This window comes from Mauremys mutica, chromosome 12, assembly GCF_020497125.1.
Source record: "Mauremys mutica isolate MM-2020 ecotype Southern chromosome 12, ASM2049712v1, whole genome shotgun sequence".
NCBI lineage: Eukaryota > Metazoa > Chordata > Testudines > Geoemydidae > Mauremys > Mauremys mutica.
In genome coordinates this window covers 15,280,921-15,292,921 of record NC_059083.1, presented here as the reverse complement: position 1 = coordinate 15,292,921, position 12,001 = coordinate 15,280,921, and the positions used below count along the sequence as shown (strand labels likewise).

General features: G+C 49.7%; 1 protein-coding gene and 1 long non-coding RNA gene across 2 annotated transcripts; both read left to right on the top strand.

The window, feature by feature from the left end:
• The first annotated feature begins 2,778 nt into the window (after positions 1 to 2,778).
• LOC123346079 lies at positions 2,779 to 5,372 on the top strand. The gene is made up of 3 exons (XR_006572923.1): positions 2,779 to 2,840; positions 4,725 to 4,812; positions 5,333 to 5,372. It is a non-coding gene; the product is annotated as an uncharacterized LOC123346079 (long non-coding RNA).
• A 33-nt stretch (positions 5,373 to 5,405) lies between these two features.
• Positions 5,406 to 9,402, top strand: LOC123346053 (zinc finger protein 585A-like). The gene is made up of 3 exons (XM_044983257.1): positions 5,406 to 5,459; positions 6,085 to 6,198; positions 6,503 to 9,402. The coding sequence occupies exons 1-3, from the start codon at positions 5,426 to 5,428 to the stop codon at positions 7,942 to 7,944; spliced, it is 1,590 nt and encodes a 529-aa protein (XP_044839192.1). The 5' UTR covers positions 5,406 to 5,425; the 3' UTR covers positions 7,945 to 9,402.
• Positions 9,403 to 12,001: the final 2,599 nt, after the last annotated feature.

The window sequence follows — 12,001 nt, the reverse complement described above, 5'->3', positions numbered from 1 at the left end:
CAGCGATCCCACCCCAGCGGGGTCCAGGGGAAGCCACAGGGTCCTGCCCCCCCACTTCGCAGTCAGACATGACTCTCAGCCAGCCAGTAAAACAGAGGTTTATTCGGTGACAGGAACACGGTCTAAAACAGAGCTTGTAGGTACCGCGAACAAGACCCCACAGCCGGGACCATTCTGGGAGCAGTGAGCCAGACCCCCATCTGCACTTCCCTCCTCATCCCCAGCCAGCTCCAGACTCCCAAACCCCCTCCAGCCCCTCCTCTCTGCTCAGTTCTTTTCCTGGGCCAGGAGGTCACCTGACCTCTTTGTCTCCAACACCTTCAGCTGGCACCTTTGCAGAGGAGGGCCCAGGCCATCAGTTGCTAGGAGACAGTGTCAGGCATTTAGGTGCACTGGCCCCTTCCTCTGCAGCAATCACACCCCCTGATCCACCACCTAGATACTTTAGAACTGCAGAGGGGACACTGAGGCACAAACAGAGTATTCAGAGAAAACATTAAGAACATTCCCAGCTTGTCACACTGGGGTGGGGGGCTGCCATCATGTGTGGCCTCCCCACCCCTGCTATTCCCCCTGCGTGCTCTGTACCCACAAACCTTACCTCCCCTTTTCACGTATTCACACACAAATGAGTGGAAGTGCGCACCTCAATCATCCAATAGGTCAATTTGGCACATTAGCCAGGAGGAAGCAAATGGTGAGCGTTTTCGACCACAAACCCCATCCCTCCAGATTTGCAACCATCCCTGGACCAGTGACAGGTGCATAGGGAGCCAAGTCAATGGAAATAATCACGGAGGAAGCCAGTGGAAAAAATGAATGGGGCCACTCTGGTTATTACCTTGGGGTCAGGTGAGTGGTCTGTACCCCCAAACCTTACCTCCCTTTTCATATATTCACACACAAAAAAGTGAAAGAGCATGCCTCAAGCATCCAACAGATCAGGGTTCGGCAACCTTTCAGAAGAGCTGTGCCGAGTCTTCATTTAGTCTCTCTGATTCAAGGTTTCGCATGCCAGTAATACATTTTAATATTTTTAGAAGGTCTCTTTTTATGGCTATAATATATAACTAAACTATTGTTGTATATAAAGTATATAGGTTTTTTAACATGCTTAAAACGCTTCATTTAAAATAAAATTAAAATGCAGAAACCCCCAGAACCCTGCAATAGATCAATTTGGCACATTAGCCAGGAGGAAGCAGAATGTGAGTGTTTTTGACCACAAACCCCATCCCTCCAGATTTGCAACCATCCCTGGACCAGTGACAGGTGCATAGGGAGCCAAGTCATTGGAAATAATCAAGGAGGAAGCCAGTGGAGAAAATGAATGGGGCCACTCTGGTTACCACCTTGGGGTCTGGGGAGTGCGCTGTACCCACAAACGTTACCTCCCTTTTCACGTATTCACACTCAAAAAAGTGGAAGTGCGCGCCTCATTCATCCAATAGGTCAATTTGTCATATTAGCCAGGAGGAAGCAAATCGTGAGCGTTTTCGACCACAAACCTCATCCCTCCAGATTTGCAACCATCCCTGGACCAGTGACAGGTGCATAGGGAGCCAAGTCATTGGAAATAATCAAGGAGGAAGCCAGTGGAGAAAATGAATGGGGCCACTCTGGTTACCACCTTGGGGTCTGGGGAGTGCGCTGTACCCACAAACGTTACCTCCCTTTTCACGTATTCACACTCAAAAAAGTGGAAGTGCGCGCCTCATTCATCCAATAGGTCAATTTGTCACATTAGCCAGGAGGAAGCAAATCGTGAGCGTTTTCGACCGCAAACACCTTATCTCCAGATTTGCAACCATCCCTGGACCAGTGACAGGGGCACAGCCAACCCTGGACCAGTGACAGGGGCACAACAAACCCTGGACCAGTGACACATGCACAACCATCCCCGGAACAGTGACAGGTGCGTAGGCAGCCAAGTCATTGGAAATAATCAAGGAGGAAGCCATTGAAAAAAATGAATGGGGCCACTCTGGTTATTACCTTGGGGTCAGGGGAGTGCGCTGTACCCCCAAACCTTACCTCCCTTTTCATATATTCACACACAAAAAAGTGAAAGAGCATGCCTCAAGCATCCAATAGATCAGGGTTCGGCAACCTTTCAGAAGAGCTGTGCCGAGTCTTCATTTAGTCTCTCTGATTCAAGGTTTCGCATGCCAGTAATACATTTTAATATTTTTAGAAGGTCTCTTTTTATGGCTATAATATATAACTAAACTATTGTTGTATATAAAGTATATAAGTTTTTTAACATGCTTAAAACGCTTCATTTAAAATAAAATTAAAATGCAGAAACCCCCAGAACCCTGCAATAGGTCAATTTGGCACATTAGCCAGGAGGAAGCAGAATGTGAGTGTTTTTGACCACAAACCCCATCCCTCCTGATTTGCAACCCCATGGACCAGGCGGCAGTAAGTCCTGAGCAGGAGCCCAGATGGTTACGTTGTGCGGCAGAAACTGCAACTAGTAGCAAAACGGGAGGGTTTCGAAATGTGTCGGTACACCTGTCACAGACATGCTTTAAGCGGGGTTGATTGCTAGGACCCAGGAGCAGCCGGAAGGCGGCTCCGGGCAGCGAGCGCTGGACTCAGGCCCGGCCGCAGGAAGTGACTCGCAGCCGCTGCGGTGACTCTGGCTCCCAGGCTCCTGGCGAGATCCCCGAGTCCCGGGGGGCGGCTGGTGCTGGGAGCCCGGAGCCCTGGCTGCAGCCGGGAGAGGGGAATCTCCAGCAGGGCCCTTCCCGCTGCTCCCCCCCAGGAGCCTCTCCCAGGGCAGAGCCCCCGGCCCGGCCCGGCCCCTGCCCCGGGGGGCCCCGCTCGGAGGGAAGGTGAGAGAGACCCGCCCCCCCCCGGCACCCCCGGGCTGCAGGGGGCGGAGGCTAAAGAGGTGCCGGGGGTGAGGGCAGGCGGGGGAGCGGGGTGGGGGCAGGAGGCGGCTGCGGGGGGCAGGCTGGGATGGGGCGGTCCCAGTGTGTTATTGTCTAGGGTGACCAGACAGCAAATGTGAAAAATCAGGACAGGAGGTGGGCGGTGATAGGAGCCTATATATGAAAAAGACCCAAAAATTGGGACCATCCCTATAAAATCGGGACATCTGGTCACCCTATGTATTGTCAGACACCCCCGTGCTGGCGGGGTCTGTGTCTCATGAGTTTCGGGGTCTGCCCGGGGCCCTGGTCTGATTTTCCTGCAGGATTCAGTTCTCAGCCCCACCGGAGTCGCTGCTGATTCTGGCCGGTAGGGAGAGTGGATGGGCCAATGGAATCAGCCTTTGTCTGCCTGTCCCTGGGGGCTGCTGGGGGAGTCCAGGGCAGCTCGTTCTTCGGGTGATGCCACCAGAGGGCTCCGGCTGTTCCTCAGGGAGAGGAGTTTACAGGACAGTGTGGGGAAATCCCCCAAAGTGGCCCCTTTTTTTCCTTTTCTTTTTCTAGCATTTGGCTTAGAGTTGCTGTTACGGGAAGTGTCTGAAGAGCCTCGGGGGAATGTGGACGTGTGAAAAGGGGGTTTGCAGCAGCCATCTTAGTGTTTTTAAGAGACAGAGCAGAAGACAGGCTGTGAGGGAAAATTTAGCCGGCCTTAAGCTTTAGACAAGGTCCTCTGAGTTTGGTCAAGCTTGCTTACAGGCCTTGAACTAAGATCCTGCTTGTTTCTGTGTACAAGGGGCAGAAGGAGTCAGAGTGGAAAAAATCCCCTCCCTAGGCTCGACCCAGGTCCACCAGAGCTGCTGGGGAGAGGAACCCCTCCCTCAGCCCGGCTCAGGACCACAGCAGCTGCCATGGCTGGGGAGAGGTGCCTCTCACCCTGCCCCGAGCTGCTGCGGTGAGAGAGGGCTGGGGGGGTGTCCTCTCCCCACCGCAGTCTGCACCCCAAACCCCTTGTAAGGGAAAATCCAGTGGCATCCAAACCTTATAGGCCCAAGCCTCATGTCGAGCTGCCAGGGTCAGCTCGCTGAAATGAGGGCACAGAGGAGGCAGTGGAAAGTACCCAACAGTCCCCTAGCCAAAAACAATTGTGCCATATCCTTCACGGTCACCGTTTAACCGCAAAAGGACAGACAGTAAATACCAGGAGAGGCCTAACATGGGAAGAATTTAAGTTTGCTCTAATTTATATTTATTTTGCAACATTTCTAGTAAGGAAATGACACGGCAATGTCTGCAGCCTTGTGTAACGAGTTTGTGCTTTTAAGCTTTATAAGCCTGTCTGTAACCAGCTTCGGGGAGGCTGTTTCCAATAGCGGTCCACCCCTGTGCGCTGGTAATCAGTCAAAGGCCTCAGGCGGTTCTGATCCAAACACAACGCGTGGTCGTTTTTCCACGACAAGGCTAACCCTAACCCTAACGTCACGAGATTTGTAGAAGCGGGGATTGTGCGAGGCGGATGGGGAAACGACATGAGAAGCTGTTTTCTAACCTTGCTTTCAGATAAGAATGGGAAGGAAAATGTATAACAAGATTCAGCTGTATCCATTGATATATGTGAGGGGAACCTATAAATATGTGCTTTAAACTGTTGTACTTTGGAGACCTGCCTAAGAAAGGGAAGGCCCCTGTCCCCGTAGGCTCCCCCTGCAGTTGCTTGAAATAAACTGCCTCTGACTTGCTGCTAACAAACACAAGAGTGAAGACTCTGTTTCTTCCATGGGAATCTGCGGGTGACATGGACTGAAGCCCCTTCTGTAACCTCCCCCATTGCTCCTCTCGCCCTGACAGACTGAGGAATCACGTCCACATTTCGCTCCAGATGGTCCCGTCTTCCAGGAGACAGGGAAGGGAAATGGCTGTGATGGAGCCAGCTCAGGTAGGAGATTTTCAGGGAGCTACTGGGCGGGGTGAGGGAGAGGCAGAGAGGATACAGGGTGTGAGAAACCTGCTGATTTTTTGAGTAGGCCCATTGGAGGCGGGGTAGGGGAGAGGGGACATTCCCCCATTTCTCAAACAGGAATCAACCCTGTAAGCAGGCCTGGGAACATTTTCCAGACTCCCAATGCTGGAGCCTGGACCCACTGGCCTGAGGCTGCTGTGAAATACGAAGTGAAGCTGTTGGTATTCCGGTTGCTGTCCCCGGCTCAGAGCTCTGCTTCCCATGTCAGGCTGTGGCTGGCAGGCATGTGGGAAATAAGAAATCCCGGCCCTGCTCCGTCTGATGTGGGGGGCAGGGAGCGCTCACCTTCTTCCCACCCTGAAGCCTCTGAGCTGGGTGGGGGTGGGATTCTGCCAGTCTGGCCCTCCCAGAGCTTCACATTTTTTTCCCCTTCCCGTGACTAGTGGGATTGTATCTGGGGCAGCAGGTGCTGAGGGAGGGACTCTTGTTGTTTCAGATGCCGGTGACCTTCGAGGAGGTGGCTGTGTATTTCACCCAGAGGCAGGGAGCTCTGCTGGACCCCGCTCAGAGAGCCCTCTACAGGGACGTCATGCAGGAGACCTATGAGATGGTGACCTCGCTGGGTAAGGGATTTCCGTCCACTCTGTTATTAGAAGCCATGGGACTTACGTATCTGAATGTGTTCAGGTTCTTCCTCAGTCAGTTACATTAGAGGCGAATGGGTTCCATAATGCACAGCTGCCATGTGAGAGAGAGTTGCATCTCTGTGCCCTCTCCAGTGGAACATGGGTGTCAAAACCCAGTGGACAAGCTAAACCATCCCCACCCCTCCACCTTTCAAAGGGGCATAAATCGAGCATTGTCCTGTCTGTGTGGTTTCTTGGCTGCACACACAATCCCTGTTCACCTCCCTTGTTGGGACTAGCTCCAGCCCAGGGGAGGGCTCTGGGCTTTGCAGGTTTAGAAAGAGGCAGGGGTTTAAGTGCAGAGCTGCGTGTGAGTCAGCAAGGCCCCCAGAGTGCAGAGATCCTGGGAACGCCTAGTGAGGGTGTAGTAATAATTCAGCTCACCTCCCCAGACAACTTCCTCTGCGGAAGGGGGCTCAGTGACCACGTTCCCTTCCTCTTGGATGCCACGTTCCTCCAGCAGAGCACAGAGACAGGTTCCACTCACGGAATGTCCTTAGTGACAAATACTCCACCAGTGCTCCATGCACCCTGATCTGATCTGATTTCACCCCCTGCGCAGGATTTCCCCTTGCCAAACCTGAGCTTATCGCCCGCCTGGAGCAAGGGGAAGAGCCGTGGGTGCCCGATCTCCAGACCTGCGAGGAAAGAAGGCTTCCAAGATGCCTCCATACAGGTGAGGACTGACACAGAACCATCTAGGGAGGGAAGGAAAAAGTTGAGAATCCCCAAATATGGTGTGAGTAAACACCTTCAGTTCTTCCTCGTTTCAGCCAGGACAGGGCTGTAGTCAGCAAATATCGCTCACGACTTTCCACCCATCCTCTTAGCTGCAGGAGTTTCCTTCCCATTTCTCCTTCACTTTGGGTGGGATGTGGAGGCAGAATCCAATTGCTCAGTCTCTCTGTTGGGTTTTCCCTCGGTGCTATTCCTCTTTCTTCCAAGCACAATGACTCCTGTCTGGATTGTCTCTCTTCCAGAAGGTGCTGAGCGAGGGAATGAGAATGGGGAGGAGAATCATCATCAGGAAGTTCCTGGAGAAGTGCAACCCCAGGCGACCTTTGCGGGAGGAGCTGAAGGGAAATGTTTCAGTCCAAAGTCAGCACGAAAGTCACTTAAGAAAAGCCACACAGGAGAGAGACTCAACAAGTGCTTGGACTGTGGGAAAAGATTCAAACAGAGGTCAAACCTTGTTCAACATCAGGCAATTCACACAGGAGAGAGACTCCACAAGTGCTTGGACTGTGGGAAAAGTTTCATGCAAAGGTCACACCTTGTTCAACATCAGTCAGTCCACACAGGAGAGAGACCCCACAAGTGCTTGGACTGTGGGAAAAGTTTCAAACACAGGTCACACCTTGTTCAACATCAGAAAATCCACACAGGAGAGAGACTCCACAAGTGCGTGGACTGTGGGAAAAGTTTCAAACACAGGTCACACCTTGTTCAACATCAGTCAGTCCACACAGGAGAGAGACCCCACAAGTGCTTGGACTGTGGGAAAAGTTTCAAGGAAAGGTCCTACCTTGGTAAACATCAGGCAATCCACACAGGAGAGAGACCCCACAAGTGCTTGGACTGTGGGAAAAGTTTCATACAAAGGTCAGACCTTGTTTGTCATCAGTCAGTCCACACAGGAGAGAGACCCCACAAGTGCTTGGACTGTGGGAAAAGTTTCATACGAAGGTCACACCTTGTTTGTCATCAGACAGTCCACACAGGAGAGAGACCCCACAAGTGCGTGGACTGTGAGAAAAGTTTCATAAGAAGGTCACACCTTGTTCGACATCAGGCAATCCACACAGGAGAGAGACCCCACAAGTGCTTGGACTGTGGGAAAAGATTCATACAAAGGTCAGACCTTGTTTGTCATCAGGCAGTCCACACAGGAGAGAGACCCCACAAGTGCTTGGACTGTGGGGAAAGTTTCATACGAAGGTCAGTCCTTGTTACACATAAAGTAGTCCACACAGGAGAGAGACTCCACAAGTGCTTGGACTGTGGGAAAAGTTTCAGACGGAGATCAGCCCTGGTTAAACACCAGAAAATCCACACAGGAGAGAGACTCCACAAGTGCGTGGACTGTGGGAAAAGTTTCAAACACGGGTCACACCTTGTTCAACATCAGTCAGTCCACACAGGAGAGAGACCCCACAAGTGCTTGGATTGTGGGAAAAGTTTCATACAGAGGTCAGAGCTTGTTAGACATAAAGTAGTCCACACAGGAGAGAGACCCCACAAGTGCTTCGACTGTGGGGAAAGTTTCATAAGAAGGTCACACCTTGTTTGTCATCAGTCAGTCCACACGGGAGAGAGACCCCACAAGTGCTTGGACTGTGGGAAAAGTTTCAAACACAGGTCACAGCTTGTTTGTCATCAGTCCGTCCACACAGGAGAGAGACCCCACAAGTGCGTGGACTGAGAGAAAAGTTTCATAAGAAGGTCACACCTTGTTTGTCATCAGTCAGTCCACACAGGAGAGAGACCCCACAAGTGCTTGGACTGTGGGAAAAGTTTCACATGGAGATCAGACCTCATTCAACATGGGAGAATCCACACAGGATGTAAAGTTCTGTGACACATGGCATGAGCCCCAGAGGGACAGACGGTTCCACGGGCAGTCCTCCTTCGATACCCCATTAGAGATTTCAAAAGGTCTCTTACCTCTTGATTGGCGCCTTGGGGTTCGAAGGGGAACAGTCCGCAGTAGCTGCCGCTGGCTGAGCTGGGCGTTACCATCCGAGTCACGGCATCAATAATTGTGGAAGAAAACAGAGTTTTTACTTTTAGGTTGATTGTAACAAATCAGAGACAGTTTATTCTTAAGCAATTGCAAGAGGGGAACTGCACACCCAGGCAGGGAATCTCTCTTACTCCAGGTAGGGCTCCAAAGATAAACAGTTGGAGCAAGACTTTCTACCTTTTTTTTTAATCGACAATAATGATTATAGCTGAACAACCTTGCCACTTGCTGAATCCAGAAAACAGGATCTACATAAAGGTCCATCAGCGAAAGACCGCCCTGGCTCCATGCTGGAAAGGCCCTTGTCAAGTCCTGCTGACTACCAACACCGCTGTAAAATGCCAAGAACTGACTGCCTGGACCCGTGCTTCTCACTGCAAAAAGGCCTCTCCACCTCAAGAGGACTTTACGACTGATGATCAGCCTGTTTCTCCTTCTGGTGCTGCTGTTTCTTTTGGGCAGCAGAAAAAAAGGATAAGTTAAAGTGTTAGTAACCTCTTCCTTGTCCACTGACAGAACTACCATGCATTTGATTTGTGCTAAAAAACCTAAAGCATTACAGGGTGATGTGCTAGTAACCTCTCCCCTGCAAAATGCTAAACCACCACTGTGCCAAGAAGTAGGAACACTTACTCTACTGAAACCACCAAAGCCCAGGGATTTCTGACCACAAAGAACATTAAAAACTGGCACTGGTGGGGGAAAAAAAATATTGTATACTAGCAAGAAGGAAATTATGGGGACGAGTCTTGGTTAGTTAGGATTATAGGGGAAAGTGTCAGAGTGGCCACCAGTGAGAGTTGCTGGCCACACTCTGAGGCCACCAAATTTGGTCATGAGATCCCCTGGGCCAGATGCTCATGATGGGCCCTTCTGATCATAGCGCCTGGGAGTGGAACAGGAGACAGGTGTGACGACACATTGCAAAACCCTCACGTTTTGCTACTAGTTGCAGTTTCTGCCGCACAACGTGACCATCTGGGCTCCTGCTCAGGACTTGCTACCGCCTGGTCCATAGGGTTGCGAATCAGGAGGGACAGGGTTTGTGGTCGAAAACACTCACATTCTGCTTCCTCTTGGCTAATGTGCCAAATTGACCTATTGCAGGGGTCTGGGGGGTTCTGCATTTTAATTTAATTTGAAATGAAGCTTCTTAAGCATTTAAAAAACCTTATTTACTTTATATACAACAATAGTTTAGTTATACATTATAGCCATAAAAAGAGACCTTCTAAAAATATTAAAATGTATTACTGGCATGCGAAACCGTAAATCAGAGAGACTAAATGAAGACTTGGCACAGCTCTTCTGAAAGGTTGCCGAACGCTGATCTTTTGGATGCTTGAGGCATGCTCTTTCACTTTTTTGTGTGTGAATACATGAAAAGGGAGGTAAGGTTTGGGGGTACAGAGCACTCCTCTGACCCCAGGGTGGTAACCAGAGTGGCCCCATTCATTTTTTCCACTGGCTTCCTCCTTGATTATTTCCAATGACTTGGCTGCCTACGCACCTGTCACTGGTCCGGGGATGGTTGTGCCCCTGTCACTGGTCCAGGGATGGTTGCAAATCTGGAGGGATGGGGTTTGTGGTCGAAAACGCTCACGATTTGCTTCCTCCTGGCTAATGTGCCAAATTGACCTATTGGATGATTGAGGCGCGCGCTTCCACTTTTTTGAGTGTGAATACGTGAATAGGGAGGTAACGTTTGTGGGAACAGAGCACTCTCCTGACCCCAAGGTGGTAACCAGAGTGTCCCCATTCATTTTTTCCACTGGCTTCCTCCTTGATTATTTCCAGTGACTTGGCTGCCTATGCCCCTGTTACTGGTCCAGGGATGGTCGCAAATCTGGAGGGATGGGGTTTGCGGTCGAAAACGCTCACGATTTGCTTCCTCCTGGCTAATGTGCCAAATGGACCTATTGGATGATTGAGGCACGCCCGTCCACTCGTTTGTGTGTGTGTGACATTATTGATATAAACTGGGACCATGTAGAACATGGTTTGCAACCAAGGTCCTGTAGTGGCACCAAATCTTAGGTAAAGGTGGTCATATACGGTGGCTAAGACCAGGTTATGGGTTGGTGGTTATGATTATGCTGTCTGTATCATTTCGTAGTTGAAGTTATAAGTATTGGCTCTGTACTGTCTGTATTTTGTATTTGTGCTCTGCTTCTGGGTAACATCCCAGACAAGTTGGTGTTAGCTCTGATAAGTTTGCTTGATGGCCTATTAAGGACCATCAGCTACACAACTGACCCATGGAGAGAAGGCAGATATGCCTTGTAACTGAGCAAAGTATGCAGGGACTGGCCCATGTGACTCTAGACTCCATTTTGCTGTAATGTTCCACAGTAAGGACAAAGAGGTTCTTACACCTGGAAAAGCCTATATAAGGCTAATGCCTCATCTCCATCTTGTCTTCAGTCCTGCTTCTTACCTCTGGAGGGATTTTGCTAAGAAATGAAGCTCTACACAAGGGACTAGTGACCCATCCCAGCGGGGGATGTTCTCCAGAGACTTGATTTGAACCTGCAGTTTACTCCATCACTGTTACAAGCCTGAACTAAGAACTTTGTCATTACTCTATGTAATTGATTCCATTTAACCAATTCTAGCTCTCATTTCTACCTTTTTCCCTTTATGACTAAACCTTTAGATTTTATATTCTAAAGGATTGGCAACAGCGTGATTTGTGGGTAAGATCAGATGTGTATATTGACCTGGGGCTGGGGCTTGGTCCTTTGGGATCGAGAGAACCGTTTTCTTTTATTGGGGTGTTGGTTTTCATAACCATTCATCCCCAGGACGAGTGGGTCTGGTGGTGATACTGGGAGACTGGAGTGTCTAAGGACATTGTTTGTGTGACTTGTGTTACCCAGTGCGGTGAAACCAAAGTCCTTTGTGTCTGGCTGGTTTGGGTTGCCTTAGAGGTGGAAAACCCCCAGCCGAGGGCTGTAACTGCCCTGTTTGAGCAATTTGTCCTGAATTGGCACTCTCACTTTGGTACCGCCAGAACTACCTCGTCACAGTGTGAATAAGTGAAAAGGGAGGTAAGGTTTGGGGGTACAGAGGACGCCCCTGACCCCAAGGTGATAACCAGAGTGGCCCCATTCATTTTTTCCACTGGCTTCCTCCTTGATTATTTCCAATGACTTGGCTCCCTATGCACGTCACTGGTCTGGGGATGGTTGCAAATCCGGAGGGATGGGCTTTGCGGTCAAAAACGCTCACGATCTGCTTCCTCTTGGCTAATGTGCCAAATTGACCTATTGGATGAGCGAGGCGCGCTCTTTCACTCGTTTGTGTGTGAGTACGTGAAAAGGGAGGTAAGGTTTGGGGGTATGGAGAATGCCCATGATGAGACCACTTTCTTTTTTTAAATATAATTTTATACTTTGCATTATATATATGGACACAAATACAGAGAATAATTTTTCCAAGTAAAAAACATGTTTTATTAAATTCCGACTATACATAATGCAACCCAACGAAATATAGTTTTATGTTTTGAACAAGAGGCATTTAAACTATGGGTTTTTCTATTGGTTTTTTTTGGGGGGTAATGAAGTGAACTATGCACATTTCTTGCAGTTGTACTCTTTCTTCTCATCTGTCAGGTTTTCTTGATTGGTTCCTTCTGCAATGCAGGGTATATGTGCCCACCTCTTGCAAGAATCACACTGGACCTTTGATAAGTAACAATTAAGAAATGAAATCACAGAAGTTATAATGTTAC